We start from the raw sequence: 18,253 nt of genomic DNA on the forward strand, positions 1-18,253 counted from the left end.
ACATACACCAAAACAAACATACAAAAACTAGGTCAGAATAATGTATCTCTATCTCAACTGCAGAAATTAAAATCAGGTAAAGCCAAGATCACGCCGTAATTCATCTTCCTAAAAATTGCTCAGATTTGGATAAAATGAAAGCATTTCATTTTATTTCAGTGCCGAGATCTTCATGTTAAGATCAATCACTACAGATTTATTTTTTTATCGCAGATTACTGGTAAATCCTACTAGACTGAAAACCAGAGTGGAAGAAGTCACATCAAGCCCTTTGCTTTCCCTGGCTGACTTCCAGTAAATAATCTTGTTGCCAAGTTTAATGGACATGCACACAAGAATACTGGATTTATTTCTCCACATTATCTGATTTATGTCTGCATGTTGCTCATTATGTTTCAAGCCATAAAAATGTGTTATAAGATACTGTGTTGGCTTTTTGGCAGCGTTGCTTTCTTGGCTGTGTCATCTGTCCACTCCGTCAGCGGACAAATTTAGAAACTTTTATATATGGTCAGTGCGTCTCCTTTTCACCCACTGGCTTGTTTAGATTTCCCAAGTACAGCTACGTTTGTTGGAGGATCTTTCCTCATAACAATACATACAGACAGGTACGTGTCTAGTCTATGTGATCCTTTTAAAAACCACTTAGCATTTAAATAAAATACAAAAGGGGATTATGTAAGAACTCAAAGAGCTGTTACATAAAACTTGGCATGTTACCTAAAGTTACTGTATTCTCAAGAAAATCTTCCTCTGGGCTTCATAACAGTTTTTATGGGCTGAGAAACTTATACTATTAAGTTTTAGTCTTTATTTTATATTTAATATCGAATTTATATTATAGTTTGTTAAAGGATTCATTACTAAGTCTTGTTTTAGTTTTCATAACTCATGGCTACTTCATGTACATCACTAATGAAAAGTCACACTTATTTATGAAATCAGCTGCATGAATTGCTATATTCACTTTTGCAAAGCTCTTTGTATTTTACTGAATCGAATAACTGATATTTTTAACAACTGTCATTGAATATTTATGATTAATGAAGATCTTAGAGTTAAGGCTGTTTTTATGGATTTATAATTTTAAATTCATTATTGGGAGTATTTCATGAATGACTATAATTATATGGACTACTCCCAGTGGTTTCTAAATTCACTCTTTCAAAATAAAAATGGTTTTCAAAAACAGCATTGAAAATCCAAAAGTCTCTGCTCTGTCCTAGAATTTTGAACCAAATAGCCATTCTGCCTTTCTGACACCTTGTTCTGTTACCTCGTGATCTCATTTTGTCCTTTTTTCATCTGTTGCTTCTGGATTCAGTATGAATTGACTTGAAGCAAATTAGTAAGTGTAGGTGAAAGGACTGTGTCCTTAGCCTAGTGATACAGAATCTTTTCTATCCTTTCTGTCTCACTCATCCGCAACCCGTGATAGCATACTGGAAAAAGGAAGAAAATTTTCCAGATAGCTAATAGGAATTCCTAAGTATAATTAGGAAATATTTTATACAGTTCTACTTTTTGTTTAGGTGAGCAAGAAAGACATTGAGTAAAATTTATGTCTCTGGGTAAATTAAAATAAAAATATTAATAATTTGTTACTTTCTGCCTTTTTTGTACTGTGTGTGTGCATCTAAGTGCATGGCTCTGTATGCATATACCTGTGTAATTGTATATCATTTTCTAAAGTAAGAAACTTGCATTGCTTATTTTGCAGATATGTAGCACACCAAGTTTAAAACTTTTCTCTAAACTACTAAGAATGGGGTGCGTGGGGAAAGGGTGTTGGTGGTTTCTTCTAGAAAAGCTGAAGTAAACTTACAGTCACAATAAGAAAGTGTGAAAACTTCATATAGTAGTTGAAGTTGATTGGTTTTTTTTTTAAATATTTATTTATTTGTTTATTATGTATACAATATTCTGTCTTGTGTGTATGCCTGAAGGCCAGAAGAGGGCACCAGACCCCATTATAGATGGTTGTGAGCCACCATGTGGTTGCTGGGAATTGAACTCAGGACCTTTGGAAGAGCAGGCAATGCTCTTAACCTCTGAACCATCTCTCCAGCCCCATTGATTGGTTTTGAAAGTGACTTTCCAGCATGAATTTTCTGCTTTTCCCCTAATAGTTAATTTATTCTTCCAAATAATATCTCCTTTGACAGGAAAACAACTATAACCACACCAACAATAAATCTTTGTACATATTTCAAAAAGCTTAATTGCCTAACAAACGAAATAAAATCAGACAAACTCTTAATTTTTCAGGATGTCTAACCTGGGAGAGTATGACTTGGACTTTTACCAATCTAATTACATCATTGAGAATCAGGAGCAGAGCTCTAATGATTCTAATGCTCATGAGAATCTTTATGGATCCAGAGAGTAAGTATTTGATAGTGAGCAAACATAGTCCCACTTTTCGAAATGTCAATGGTTTGTCAGTTAGTTCCTGATACATGGGCTCTCTTGAGGGAAGAAGTTAACAGAGTTAACCGAGCAGTTGTCAATGAAGTATCCCCCACTAAATAACAAGAAAAGACAGATAAATTACTCCAATTTTCTGCCAATATTTTTTTACTTGGTGCTCATGCCAAGTTAGTGTTTTATTTATTCTTTTAAAAATAATGGTTAAATAAGAGCCCTTTACCTGATAGTTATCTGGACACTAAAAATGGATTCCATTTATTTAAAGACGTTGATTTTGTTTAATTTTTCTCAGAAATTAAGGCCACTACAAAACCATGGTAAGAATGAAATCTAAGGTCTTTTTGTAATTTTTATTTAAAAAATGAGAATTTTCTACACGTGTACTGTAGTCCCATAATTTCTAGCTCCCTCCAGTGTCCACTCCCAATCTCTCTCAAATTCATGAGTACCTCTTCTGGAGTAGTTAGTATTGGATATGCACATGTGTATGCACACACACACACACACACACACACACACACAATTCAGACGTGTGTACAGGAATCTCCTGAGTCTATTTGGTTTTGGTCTCTTATGCATATGTGTTTATTGCTGATCACTTGGGACTAGATAGTTTATCAGGGGTTCGTCCCTGGATACAACTGATTATATTTAGCTCTCTCTGCAGCCATTGGTTGCCTGTAGGTATACATCCAGGGGTAGAGCCTATCCCTTATTCATGATGGCACATCAATTAGCACTGACCTTGTGATCTTGTTTAGGCAACCATGCCACTGAAATTCCACCGATGTTACTTCCTGTCATGTGTAGAAGATACTACGCTACAGCAGATATCCTCTGGCTTTCACTGTCTTTCTGTCCACCCTTTCTGAAATGTTCTTTTAGCCTTAGTTGTAGGGGTTGCATTGGAAGTGTATCAGGTGGGATTGGCACCCTACAGCCTGTTCTCAACATTTTGACCAGTTATGAATTTCTATCATCATTTTGTCTGCTGCTAAAAGCTACATTTATCTGTGGTATAAGGCTATGTTTTTTTTAGAATGGAGTTAGAAAGTCTTTTCCATTACAGAGATAAGGTTTTACTTTTGAGGAGTTGAACAATAAATTATGCATTTTAATATGTGAATATTTGCCATTGACAGTATTGACTTAAACGTATTTTAAGATGTGTTAGGTACTGGAGATTAATTATAAGGTCTGGTGAGATGGATCAATTGGTGAAGTGCTTTCCAAAAAAATCATAAAGACCTAAGCTGAGATCTCCAGAAATAATGTGGAAAAGCTGTAGGGAGTGATATGTATCTGTAACACAACATGTGGGAGGCAGTGATTGGAAATCTTCTGAGGATTGGTGGCTAGACATTTTAGACAAATTAGCAAGAGTCAGTCCAGTGAGAGATTCCCCACCTCAAAAACATAAGGCAGAGATCCATTGGGAAGACCCTCAACATTGACCAACGACTTCTACATGTGCATGTATGCCCCCCATACACACACACACACACACACACACACACACACAAACACACACACACACACACACGGGGCTGAAAACTCTTAACTTGAATTTTAAATAAAGGAAATGAAGAAGAATTTAGTATTTATTTTTATTAGAAAAAAGAAAGTAAGTAAGAAACAAACAAACAAGCAAGCAGAGAAACCCCCACAAACTGAGAAAATTTGTCTTGGCTGGCATTGTTTATCTCTGTGACACCGAGACTTTTATTTCTTCAGCTGAGAGACAAAAGGACATGTCTTTGTGCAGTTTTTATAAAGAACAAATGCATTGATGTATAAAAAGTATATATTAAAGCAAAGCCATTATTTGAATATTAGATAAATGTAAGTTTCCAAAGCACTCTGCTATCCTATGGTATGGGTTGCTGAGCTGCCCTTCTGCACATTGTTCTGTGAGTCTATGTCAGTGAACTGGAAGAAGGATCATGTCTCTCAACGTTCATAATTAATATTTACTGAAAACTCTTCATGCATTATGAGCTGCCTTGAGCCTTATTAAACATGGCATTAGAATCCTGAACAACCCTATGAGGTAAGTATTACTTTTGAGAAGCCAGCTACAGAGATAAATTGATAATTTTTTCAAGGTTATTAATCAGTCATTTTTCTTGTTGCTATGACAAAATATCCATAAGTGACTTAAGTCAGAAAGGCTTTGTTTCTTTGACTTCTTTCTTTGACTCAAGGTTTGAGACTACAGACACTCATGGAGTGGGAGGGGAGTCATAGAGGTCATAGTTAAAGATTATGGTCACATTGTGCCACAGTCAGGAAACAGAAGGAGAGATGAATGAATGCTACTGTTCCCATCATTATATTCCTTTGTTAAAATTTGGGTACGGTAGACCACATAATCCAATCCAATCTAGAATCTCCTTCCTTCACACATATGCCAGATGTTTGTCTCTCTTAGTTGATTCTAAATCCAGCCTTACTGACAATAAATACTAACCATCACAGTCAGTTAGTAAGAAACAGGCTTGAGGTTTGGGGTCTGAGGTTGTTTGATTTTATATGAGGGGGAATGGAAGGTGTTCAGTTTCATCTCTGTCTAGGGAAATCTGGACCATATTCTTATTAACTGATCATCTTACACACATGAACAGTGGGTGCTGCACTCATTCCTGAGTGGTGTTCTAGCTGAAAGGGAAAGGTACTTTTGTATAATGTTTCTACAACCTCAAATGGTGAGTGTCTGAAACTTTAGCCCATGGTACCATTTATGATTTATACTTGAAGGGATAAAGAAAACTAGAGGGTACTTGAGCTTTAGTGAGGGCATTGAGTATGAGGCTATTTCAGAATGGTTAGTGTAATGACGGAAAATGAGAAAATGTGATTGGCTTTTCATTTCAGGTGCCCTGTTTCATAGAAAAGTACACTTTGCCTTGAAATCCCTATTCCTTTACACATTCCCTCTTCCACATGATATTTCTACATGAGTACTACTTATTTTTTTTTACTAAAATAAAGCTCAATATGAAGAAACTAAGTCTTTATTCTTAAACTCTCCCATTCCACCCAACTGAACATTCTTCCCCATTTGATTATTTATACCAACACTTCTCAGAAATCAGGATGACAAGGTGATAACACAGCGAAATGAAAAAAGTTCGTGATTACACTGCATCAGCATGGCTGCATCTGGCCCAATCAGAAGCCATGGTTCCATCCCACACTGAAAAAAATGAGAAATATTTCATATGACTGGGATAGCTATAATAATCTCTATGTATGCTGTAGGAGTTCAAAGCTATTAGATCATATCTCTGCCTTTAATCAATGGTCAATCATATGGCATATGCTTGATTAATACTGTTATTGTAGATAATTATTATAGGAGCTTTTTCATCATCCCTTACTTCAAATATTTGAGTTCAACTTAACTTAAATTAGGTGAATTCCTTATAAGGAAGATTGTGCTTCCCTTCCTTGATTTGTCGGGATATTGCTTTCTTGTATGTAAAATATAGACATTTCTAATTTTCTAGAGCACAAGCCGCTGAGCAGCTTCAGCCTTCCTCTTCTGTTCCACCAGCGATGTTCCTGTCATCAGGTTATGCAGGGCAGCTCTTTCAGCCAGCGGCTACCTCAGACTATTATCCACAGTGCCCTTCAGAGGACGGTTTTGATGAGGAACCTCCTTTGCTGGAAGGCAAGTTAAGGAAATGTTGTTTGAAGGTTTGCACAGCTCATAGAACTACAGCAAGAACCGGGGCTTAACCTGTTCAGCCACAGTGTGGCAGACAGTGCTTTGTGTGTAATTACTACACAGTTAACAAGAGTCTGCCAAACCAGGACGTATAAACCAAAACCATTGCAAGTTTGTTGCATTATTGGCTGAAGTTTCTGAGCTTGTTTGTTCTGCCACTGTGAAATTGTTCATTGTTGCTGTTAATGAATGATCTCTGTTTCTGGGATTTGCACTGACGCCTTATGTAAACAGGAAAGACATGTTATGGAAAGGTGTTTATATCGAAGCAACAACACTTTCTAACCATCTAAGAATGCACTTCATAACAACACTAATTTTAGTCTTTGCTGTCTGCCTGGGAGCAAAGGAGATAGTTTCTCACATTAACATTTGTTTGTGGTTGACAGGGAGGCAGTCCAAACCCTTTACCTTCTCTGGTTATCATGAGCTCTCTCTGGTCATTTTGGCAAAGCTAGGCAAAGGAGAATACAGTTCCAGTTGATAAAAATATTCTTAGTAAGGAGACTCTGGACTCCTGGAGCTGGAGGTCCAGAGAGATTTTAGGAACTTTCTATTCATACCCAGACGTTTTATGTCTGCCTTAAGAGATTTTGATGGAAGCAGCAACCCCAAGAAAGAACTTAAAACTCTACTGGATTTCCATAGGAGAATGAAGCATAACTACTCAGTGGTACAAGTCTTCTGTACATACGCCCGCTCTAAGTAGAGTGAGGTAAAAAGGGAGATTAGAATTATCAATGTTTTCCATAAAAGGGCTGTTTACCTCATTTGAATTCAATAACGTCCTGGAGTTAACATAGTCTTCTTTCTTTGCCTAAAAATGTAAACAAGAGAAAGATTTAAATAATTGTGAATAATACAGAAAATTAGGCAATAGATCTGTTATAACCTTAGAAGCTATTAAGTTTTGTGATCCATTATGTCTCATCAGTTCATTCTATTTCTCCTCTGCAATTACTAAACAACTGAAGCTTATACACTTGAAGCTTATAAACTATTATTTTTTTGAGACAGGGTTTCTCTGTAACATTGTAACCTGTCCTGGAACTCACTATGTAGACAAACTGGCCTCGAACACACAAAGATCCACTTGAGTCTGCCTCCCAAGTGCTGGGATTAAAGGTGTGTGCCAACACTGCCTGGCTATAATCTATTTCCACTAAATATTTTGGATTCTAACAATATTTTGCCTTAAAAAGCCCTTCAGTTGCCTAAGTGCATTCACTATACATATTTGAAAATATAGACATGTATGAATTAATATAGAAAGCAATTAAAATCTTGTCTCTAAGGATTAACCGTAAAACATTTGAATGTTTCTTTCCAGCAGCTCTCCTAGTTTTTATTTGTGTACTTATTATGTATGTACACACCTAGTTACTCCAAAAGGAAATACTATTTTTCAATGAAAATATTGGAGTATTTTAAAATACAGAATAATACAATCATATCTGGTCTTATTTTCACGTTATTGTATCATGATAATTTTTATATATGAGTTTTTTAAAGCCATTAAAAATTTAAAACTTGATTTATAATCATATTATAAAACTCAAGTGCCATAATTTAAACATACCTTACAGGTTATAGCTTACAATAAGTATTATTTTGATGAACATCATAGTTAAAATCTTTTGGCGTGTGCATTATTTGGGATGTGTCTATAACAGTGGGAGAATTTGGTCAGGAGGCATTTGGAACACTGTCAGTTGACCTGCAAAAATGAGTTTTCTACTGTACCGTTAGAGTCAAATATGCAATATCTATGTAAAAAAATTAAAGATGACTACTTTGTATTTCTGTATCACTAGAAGCCTGAGAGGTTTTCATGTATATTGATTATTTTTACTTCTTTCCATTTTTTGTGATTCTTGTCATATTAGCATTAAATTAGTTTTCCTTTCCTTATTTAATGTATATTTAGATAGCAATAGATAAATAACTCTCTTGAAGATGTGTTGCTGGAGGTTGTTCCTTTGTTCCTGGCTGCCCAGACTCGAATAAACCACACAGAAACTCTATTAATTAAATCAGTGCCTGGCCTTTAGCTCTAGCTTCTTATTGGCTAGCTTTTACATTCTAAACTAACCCATCTCCATTAATCTTTGCATCACCACGAAGTCATGGCCTACCAGTAAAATTTCAGCAGGCTCCAGCGGAGGCATCTGTCTCCAGCAGTGGCTATGTGGCTTCTCCCTGACTTCACTTTTTTCCCCCAGCATTCTGTTTAGGATTCCCACCTGGCTTTACTCCTTTAAGACACTGGCTGAAACCAGCTTTATTCATTAATCAATAAAAGTAACACATATATAGAAGGACCTCCCACACCAGAAGTTGAATTTGAACAAACTTTTTTCTTGTTTATTTCCAATGTAATTTTCTTATAAATCTTTGGGGAAACATGGGGATTTTAGTATTTATATTTTAAAATTAAAAATATTTCTTGGAGACTTTTTCCAATTGTTTTATTTAGAACCAGGTTTTCTAAATCAGTACAGCATTTATATCAATTTCCTTGAAGATGCTCAGATTTTAAAGTAATATTTTGTTTTATATTTTCATAAATGAGACCTAAAAGATAAAGTGGAAAAATAAGCATTAATCCTAGTACAAGGGTTAACTTTAGTCTGTCAAGCTGGAAAAGTTACTGGAATTCATAGTTCTCTCCTTGTAGCACAGGCTGATACATCTGAAAGGTCAGAGCCATAATTTATGTAAAAATAATGATCTTAATTCACTTTTATACTTCATGTCATATACTTTACTACCACTAGATGACAGCAAAATAATAAATTTTACATTCAGGTTTTATAGTGGTTCTATCTTCTGTTTTACACAATAAGGTGTTATGTTGGGGGCCCCTACAATGAATACTTGCTAAAAAATTTTGAAAAGAAAATATTTTGAATATACATAGTCCATTGGAAACATTTTTTTTCTCATGAAAATATTTAGTTTATCCTATATTCATTCATGATTTTGTGTGAAGTCCTTAAATATGTCATCAATACATAGTAGAAATCAATATTGAATTTGTATATCATTTTTATATGAGTTTTTTTCAGAACAAGTTATTAGTTATTTTTAAAGAGAAAAAAAAAGACATTTTTGTACCAAAGGCACTTAATTGTGATAGAAGATGATAATGAAATTTGAAAGTGACAGAAGCCTGGCATAAAATTAATTTAAACTGTGATATTCCTCAATTTTTATGGTCTTCTGCCATTTATAAAACCTACCACAATGGAAACTCCCAGGAATCTAAAATGGTGACTATAGATAAGACTCCTAGTGTTTGAGGGATACAGAGCCTAAACCAGCCATCTCCGATAACCAGGAAAGACTTTAGTAAGGCATTGGGACATTAACCCAGCCATAAAACCTTCGACCTACAATTTTTCCTTTCTACAAGATGTACTAGGGTAAAGGTGGCACAGAAATTATGGGAGTGGCCAATACTGGTCCAGCCTGAGACCCATGCCTCTAGAGGGAGCTACCTACTACCTACCTACTACCAGGAAGCAGAGGCTGACTAGTCCAGAGTCCCAAGATAGAACCAAACAGGACTGAAAAAAAAATCAATGAAATATCTCTAATGATGTTCTGCTAAACTCATAGTCAGGAGCCTAGCACAATTGCCACCAGAGAGGCTTCATCCAGCAACTGATGAAATAGATGCAGAAACCCACACACAAACATTAGGTGGAGCTTGGGGCATCCTGACAAAGAATGAGAAGAAGGACTGTAGGAAGCAGAGGAATCAAGGGCCCCAAGGAAAACCCACAGAATCAACTAACCTAGGCTCATAGAGGCTTAGAAATCCTGAACCAATAATTGGGAAACCAACATGGAACCAACCTAGGCCCTTTGCATACATATTATGGTTGTGTAACTTGGTGTTCCTGTGGGACACTGAACAGTGGGAGCAGGAGCGGTCCCTGACTTTTTTTTTCTCCTGATGTTGGGACCTTTTCCTCTACCGGCACTAAGTCTTATTGCAACTTGATATGTCATGTTTGGTTGATATCCATGGAAGAGAATGGAGAAGTGAATGGGGGCACGGAGAGAGGGGTCTGGGAGGGGAGAAGGAAGAGGAAATTGTGCTCAGAATGTAATATATGAGAGGAAACAATTATGGTAAAATCTTGCCCCACTTTAAGATTGTTGAACCACCCATCTCCTCTAGCATATATGGTCATAAAGTATAACACACTGAAAGTATAGAAAAAAGGTGGAGACAGAAATGTACTCAACTTACTATTTTTAAAGCTGCTTCTTTTTATTTTTTGAGATTATAGTATACTTACACTGTTCTCTTTTTTTCCTTCCAAAATCTCTCAAGTATGCATCCTTGACCTTTTTCAAATTCATGGCCTCTTTTTTTCATTAATTGCTATCCCATGCGCACGCGTGAACACACACACACACACACACATACACACACACACACACACACATACACACACACACATCCCTAAATACAACTTGTCTAGTCCCTATAATGTTACTTCTATGTATGCTTTTACTTGCTCACTGCTTAGTAATGTTTATTTTCTCTCTCTTTGTCTTTCTTTCTTAACCCACTACTGGGGGAAAATCTAGAACCTCACAAATGTGAAGCCGTTGCTTTAACTCTAACCTAACCTATGTCGCCAGTAGGTTTAAGTAATTTTCTACCCTTACTTAGAATGACAGATTTCAACCAGGAGATTGCATGTATAAAAGTTTGTCTGCTTTTGCTAGCTCATGCAGATTTCTAAAATTTTCTGACAGGGTTTCTAAAAATTTCTAAATTGTTGAAGGAAGGCCCCTCTATGTCTCTATGTGAGGATCATTAGAAATCCATCTTGTGCAAAATGTCAACTTTGAAAAATATTAAAGTGGTATTTGTGACCATTGAAAAAATCTGAGAATGAAGATGTGGCTCAGTGGGAAATAGCGTGCCTAGTACCCAGTGTCTCTAAATAAATAGCTGAACTGTTCTTATCATCTGACCAGACATATTTGTACATGCTTGGAAGTACAATTGAATTTAGAAAGGGTAGGTAGTCTTTCCTTAGGAAAGATGGAAGAAATCAGGTATATGGTTGATAGATGATAGATAGGTATAATTAGATGATAGATAGATTGATAGATAGATAGATAGATAGATAGATATGTACAGCTGAGTTTAGAAATGTAGCCTTCCTTATAGGAAATATGTAATAAATTTGATAAAGAGATGATAGATAGATAGATAGATAGATAGATAGATAGATAGATGATAGTTTAGCTGCACATGGACCTGACTTCTCAATGCTTTACAGGAATGAGATTGGACAAGGTCGAAATGTAGATTTTCCTATTACTTGCTTTCAGATTCTGGAAGTTACTTAACCTCTCGACATCTCAGACATTTGATGCATACAATAGGAATGAATTGACACTACCTTTATCATATGTATGTGAGACCAATGCTTGTAGATCTTGAAAGGCCAGTAAAGCCTGAGTAATCAATCAGAGCTTGCTTTAGTGAGATGATTTTATTCTAATATCCTCACTCATAAAAAGAAAAAGATTAACTTGTCCTTAGTATTTAATCTTTGAGCTTATTGATTCAATCTCACAGATTTATAAACATCTGTATGTACCTCATGGCCACAACTCTCTGCAAAAAGAGTCCTTCTCTTTCTTCCTTGTGGAGTTTTATCAATTTGGAGCAAGGCTAATGTCCTTATTAGGCAGAACAAAGGAAAACTCTAGACTTGGACTGAGTGTCAATAACCAGTTCTGCCATGGGTGATATGGCAGGATTCCAGAAGTACTCACAGTTGGAAAGGTGGATGAAGGAAAGATCCAAAGGGGTGATAGAGACACGTCTAGTCTGTTAGCTGCAATGGCAGGTTTTACTGTATTTCAATTCCATGTTTTTAAATATTATTAAAATGTTGCTGCATGAAATAGATAAAAATTTCATCAAAAGAGAATTTTTCTTTGAACTATTTTTTGGGGTGTGTTGTTTGTTCACTCTCTATTGCCTTAAACTTTAGATTTAGATTCTGATGCCAAAATAGAGCAATCGCCTTGAGATGTCATCCAAAAGAATAGATACACTAACTTTGAAATAATAAAACTCTCTTGTTTTCTATATTTATGTTAGACTATTTATTTTCTTTTTGCAGAACTTGGAATTAATTTTGATCACATATGGCAGAAAACCTTGACGGTGCTAAACCCAATGAAGCCAGCAGATGGCAGCATCATGAATGAAACAGATCTCACAGGACCCATTCTTTTCTGTGTGGCTCTGGGAGCCACATTGCTTATGGTAGCTTCTGACAGCTAACCTGACGTTTCAAGCCTCATTTTTATTGGAGCTAATTTTGAAGCATTTTCTTTTAAAACAGGAGAAATTTGCTTTCTAACAAGAATTAGGACATGAGCTTAGATCCCATCACATAAAAGCTGGGTGTAGAGAAGCACATGATAAAAACCCAAGCAATGGGGACCATGTGCTCACTAGTTAGCCAGGGGAAACCGTGATGCTCACTAGTCAGCCAGTGGGGACCGTGATGCTCACTAGTCAGCCAGTGGGGACTGTGATGCTCACTAGTCAGCCAGTGGGGACCGTGATGCTCACTAGTCAGCACTTTTACCAGTCTGTGAGCATTAGGATCCGTGAGACACCCTGTCTCGAAAAAAAAAAAAAAAAAAAAAAGATGGCCTGTATACACACATAAATACACATACATAAAGACACATGAACATATGTAGCACCTTCACATACATACAAATGCAGCTTCTTCTAATGCAGCTATAGCCTTCAAATGTGTTTTAAAAAGTAGGTGTGACTACATACATGTTCTCTTCCCATGCACTAAATAATTTGTAATACTAGACAGCCAAGATACCGAGTGAAACCTAGTTGCTGTGTGGCCAGTGATCACACCCTTTTCATCCAGCAACAGCACTGTGATAGTGACCTCCTTCCTTGCAGTATGAAAAATGTGAATGCCCTCTAACTCAAACACTGTCAGCCACAGCTGCCACTTATTCTTAAGCTCCCTTCTTCTCTTTTCCACACAAATATGCTATTCTTGGATTAAGCGGCCATGCCAATTAATCAAATAGTCAGAAACAATCAGTTTAATATATTAACTCATCTTTCCCTTGCAAGTAATTTGTAACATAACAGCTGTTTGTTTGTTTTTCTTTTAAGAAACGACTATCATTTCTTAAAAGACAGGGTTAGTTCCATTATCAAGATCGCTCTTGGATACATAATGCTAATAGGAGTTATTTTAATATCCTCTCTTGTGCTTTAAATACAAAACATTATAAAAAGGAAATTTTAACTGGGGGTGATACAATGAATTCTACCCATAACTCCCAATAACTATGATCTTAATATGTTGTTTTCACATTGATATGCTTCCATTCGTTCACGTCTAGACAGAAAGGGTTTACCTTTTTCATAAAGTTTACTAGAAACTGAGGTTTCTTGTAGTTCTAAAATTATATGGAATATGTGAAAAATATGTCATTAACATTTTATATAAATACTAACACTTAGATTTTTTTCATTAGCGATTATTATTGACATTAATATTAATAGATACCAACACTGACATTTCAAAAACTCCAACTTGATAAATCAAATTTCAGGATAAATTTATTTGCTGCCAAGTCAACTCTGCACTACCTTGCCTCTGTAATTAAAAGTTCATTTCATAGGCCATTGCATTCATTATATTAGCAAAATCAAAACTAAGTTCAGAGACAATATTCAAATTCCTTACATACTTCTGGATATGTAGGATTCACAATCGTCTGTAGGAGACATGCCCCTAGTGACTTTACTTCTCTCAACTTGATCCCATCTTTAGAGGGTCCACAACTTCCCAAAGCACTTGAATACGTAGGCATTTAGGAAATACACAAACCACAGCCACTCCAATGTTTTTCATTATCCATTATCAACACATGATTTATAGACATTCTCATTCAACTGTTCTGGTCAGGCTACCAGTATGGTCTGAAAATCAACAACAAAATGAGCAACACAAAAGTACAGTTAGGACTGGGTATTGTGCTACACATCTGTCATTCCAGCACTTGGGAGATGGAGGTATAAGATACAAAAATTTGACCAGTGGGCACTGCACTGCATAGCTAGATCCTGTCTCATAAAACCAGGCTGGAGATGTAGCTTAGTGGTAAATCACTTGCCTAATATCTACAAGGCCTGGGGCTTGATCCTCTGAACTACAAGAAATTTTTTTTGGGGTGGGGTGAGAGGTTTCAAAATAGGGTTTCTCTATGGTGCTTTGGTGCCTGTCCTGGAAGAAGCTCTTGTAGACCAAGCTAGATTTGAACTTACATTGATCTGCCTACCTCTGCTTCCTGAGTGCTGGGATTAAAGGCATGTGCCACCACTGCCCAGCTAAGAAAAAAAAATATTTTTAGTGTTTAATTAGAAGAACACTAAGTATTTTAGATCAAGACATGCTAATATGGGTAAATTACTTAGGGAGGATCTTAGACATTTGAAGTAAAAACCCAGATGATTTATTTTATATTTTAATATTAAACCTTTGTTAAAATTTATAACAAAATCTTAAGGGTATTTCTGTTTATAAGTGTTTAAGGCTATATTAAAAATCTTATTCTTTTCTCAATTATTCAGCTATTCAGTAAGTATGGGGTAAAAAACCATGTTTCACTTATTGCATTCTCTATAGAAAAATGTATGATTAAAAATTATCGTGGCAGTATTTTATCTTTTCTGAAGCACGACTAGCTCATCCCACATATTATACATACATGCATATACATACATGTACATATATTCAGAGTGCTTGCTTGTAGTTCGTTTCACAGGCAGGGCTTTATTTTAACCAGAATTCTCAGAGCCCTGGTGATAGTAGCTACCATAATATTCAGCAGCATTGAGTAAACTCTTGACTGCTCCCCATATGGTTGTTATTCTGACTTCATCTCATATACATTGTGATTTCCAGTCGTTTCCTTTGTGTTGTTCCAGGCAGGGAAAGCCCAATTTGGTTACGTATATGGCATGAGTGCCGTTGGCTGCCTTGGGATTCACACCTTACTAAACCTGATGAGTTCTGCAGGGGTGTCATATGGCTGCGTGGCCAGCGTGCTGGGATACTGTTTGCTCCCCATGGTCATCTTGTCCAGCTGTGCCATCTTCTTTTCATTGCAGTAAGTCTCTGTACCAATTGACTCCACATGTGCCATCTTTGCCCAGGCCTGCCAGACCAGGGCAATCATGGTTTCTTAGCATTTTATCATTGAAATTGAGGGAAATCATGCTTGTTAAAAGCTAAACATAGATTCAGAAACAGAATAGGTTTGGTTTGGCTAGGCTGCTGCTCTTTTTAAACTGGGTTAAAAAATAAATCCAGCCATGTAATATTTAAAACTTCTACTTTTAAGCTGTCACATTCTTCAATCTAAACTACTGGCAGAGGTAACATAACAACTACAGAGAATTCACTTATTTGATTTTGGAAGAGCAAATGCCTGCTGAATTCTGACAAATTACTTCAGTGCCCAGGCATCCGCCTTCAAGGCAAGAAGCGACTGTTATGTCTCAGCTGGACTCCTCACAGCTGAGAATTCCCAGAAACCCCAATGGGGACATTAATTCTGGGGAACTTACGGCATACATGCTCAGTCAATACATTTTTTTTCTTTTTCTCTCTTCACTTAGACATCTGACATTTGCAATTCTAAACTATTCATAAGGATACCGTAGATGTGTTTCCCAGAGCACGTTCCCAAGGCTCATGCATGCCACTAGCACTCAGTGACAGCAAGCAAGCCACCACACAGTTACCTGTCATGTCTACAAAACACTTGGAAATAAACACTCACCCTTTTGCTCATTCTTTCATGTCCAAAGGAGATGCGACTTCCTTTTTCTTCTTGGATGATGCGGGTCTTAATGTTGTCATATAGAGAGTTTATCACTACAAGGATAATCAGGTTAGAGAAGTAAATGTTTATGATATTTTTGTTATCATGAAGAGTTGTTTTTATGAAATTACTGAGAGTGATCTAAATGTGCTCATTCTGTTCAAATACGGTCTCATTTTTTATTGTAACATGCTTGAGAATTACTGGAGCCAAATATTTATTTTATCAATGAGTACTTGAATTTACCAAAAGAATTTGACAGAAAATGGACACTGTGAATGCATAAGTGGAACAAGCTGTACTTATTACATGTATGTATACATTATTGTATGTTTTATAAAGAAGCACACAGCGGTTTGTGTAACTGTTGGCTCTGGCATACTGTTCTATTCAGGTCTGTGCTGACATAGTAGTGTAGTATGGTTTTACAACCCTGTCTGATGTTTCACAAAATAATAATACTATGATGTACCATTTTAAAATTCTATGTGTCCAAGGGTATTTTCTGTGATTTAGGTATTTAGAGCATCTTAAATGACATAAATGCTAAGGGACAAATAGAAGATTATTCATAAATTTTAGATTTGGAAAATCTCTGGCAGTTTAGACATTTCCACCCTGAAATTATAAGGGATAATGTGTAAGTTAGATTCTCACAACTCTGACAAAACACCTGAGGAAATTATCTTACAAAAGGGAGGGATTTACTCTGTCTCTTAGTGTCTGGTCATGGTTGTGATCTTCTGGGGAAGGGCAGAAATGATAATGAGGAAATTGACTAGAGCTGCTCATATTAATACCCTGGAGAAAAGAGAATGAGAAGCAGCCGGTGGTTGACCAAACTTCTTCCCTGTAGGTACTACCTCAGGCCCAAAGTTAGTTCTACCACTTTCCGCTATAGTTAGTAATGTGTAGCACATAGACTTTGTTAAAATTCCAAACCGTAAGAGATGATTTAGAAATACATTATATGGAATGGGAATGGAATGGGGATGTTGGTAAGTGAGACTGATTATAACAAGCTTTTCTGCTTTTCTTGGTCTAGGCTTACTAAAATATAAACAAATCAGTCCTAAGCAGTGGATTTTAGTGAAATCTTTTCTGACTGGCTGAGATCTTTTGAGCTCATCCGGGTAATGGTTCACCTTTGCAAATGGAGACCAATGTTCTTGGCAGATGCAGCGCTGCATTTCAGGGGGCAGATCTGACTCAGTCTCCCCCGTCGTCTCCAGGCATAAGGCAGCTGTCATCTCTGTCTTTGTTACAGGGGCAACATGGGAACAGTGTCAGCCCTGCTCATCATCACCTGGTGCAGTCTCTCAGCTTCTAAGATCTTCATTTCCGCCTTAGCCATGGAAGGACAACAGCTCCTCGTGGCTTAGCCCTGTGCCTTGTTTTATGGGCTGTTTGCCCTTCTGACGGTTTTCTAAAGACTGCACGATGTGGCTCTGCAAGATCCCCCTTGCTAGCTGTTCAGATTTTTCTGGAAGTGCATCAGCACTCGAATTCAGCTAGATAACTTTTGTTTATGGCTCTTGAGAGCATATTAGCGGAGAGACAAAGCAGCACTCAAGGATAGCGCTCTAATAGCCTGCTTGGTGGCGGTGATGTTTCCGTTTTTCAGTTTGGAGCATTAAAACCCTTAAAATATTCTTTGAAATATTAAGAGATAACAATCTCTGTACTAATAGATGCTGCTTTTTCTCATCTCCATAGACGTTTCTGAGAAATTTCAAGTAAAATACCATGCTACGCTTAACATTTATTAATTGTAATAAATATTTTTCAAAAACGTTTATGACTCTGTGCATGTGGTTAAAATTTATACAGTTCAGCACCTTTGGAGAGTTCAGGGGTTTTATCTACACAGAGTCAAGAAAACACCTTCACTTACCGTAACAACTGTTATGCGGTCTCATTAGACAAGGTGTCGGCTCACCACATTCTCACTTCCCTCTCGCTTGCTTTAAATGCTATGGTCTGTTACTGCAGCACTCCCGTGTATATATCCCACAAGATCTTACTATATTCGCTCCAAAGAGGTAAAATGCTCTGATGGAAAATCCCACATATTTGTATTAATGTGACTGAAGTTTCTGAAATGCCCCCTCGGCACCGCGCTTTATCCCTATACTACATGTTTGTTTGAAATTTGTCTTTGTTTTAAGA

The 18,253-nt window shown here is 36.7% G+C and overlaps 1 protein-coding gene across 2 annotated transcripts; it reads left to right on the forward strand.

Annotated features, from left to right (window-relative positions):
• The first annotated feature begins 504 nt into the window (after nucleotides 1-504).
• On the forward strand, nucleotides 505-17,867 carry Yipf7 (Yip1 domain family member 7). Of its 2 annotated transcripts, XM_041671526.1 has the most exons (6): nucleotides 505-608; nucleotides 2,269-2,385; nucleotides 5,940-6,103; nucleotides 12,325-12,470; nucleotides 15,186-15,367; nucleotides 17,352-17,867. In XM_041671526.1, the coding sequence occupies exons 1-6, from the start codon at nucleotides 508-510 to the stop codon at nucleotides 17,464-17,466; spliced, it is 825 nt and encodes a 274-aa protein (XP_041527460.1). In that variant the 5' UTR covers nucleotides 505-507; the 3' UTR covers nucleotides 17,467-17,867. The 2 variants fall into 2 exon arrangements, with proteins under 2 accessions (XP_041527460.1, XP_041527462.1); XM_041671528.1 differs by lacking the exon at nucleotides 15,186-15,367.
• Nucleotides 17,868-18,253: the final 386 nt, after the last annotated feature.

Source organism: Microtus oregoni, unplaced genomic scaffold (assembly GCF_018167655.1).
Source record: "Microtus oregoni isolate MIOR12 unplaced genomic scaffold, Mior012 000021F_ref0000039, whole genome shotgun sequence".
Lineage (NCBI taxonomy): Eukaryota > Metazoa > Chordata > Mammalia > Rodentia > Cricetidae > Microtus > Microtus oregoni.

Coding starts and splice junctions, on each gene's coding strand:
- Yipf7 (XM_041671526.1), top strand. CDS start 508: ATGGTCAGTGCGTCTCCTTTTCACCCACTGGCTTGTTTAGATTTCCCA. Junction 6,104..12,324: donor GGAACCTCCTTTGCTGGAAG/GCAAGTTAAGGA, acceptor TTCTTTTTGCAG/AACTTGGAATTAATTTTGAT. Junction 15,368..17,351: donor GCCATCTTCTTTTCATTGCA/GTAAGTCTCTGT, acceptor TCTTTGTTACAG/GGGCAACATGGGAACAGTGT.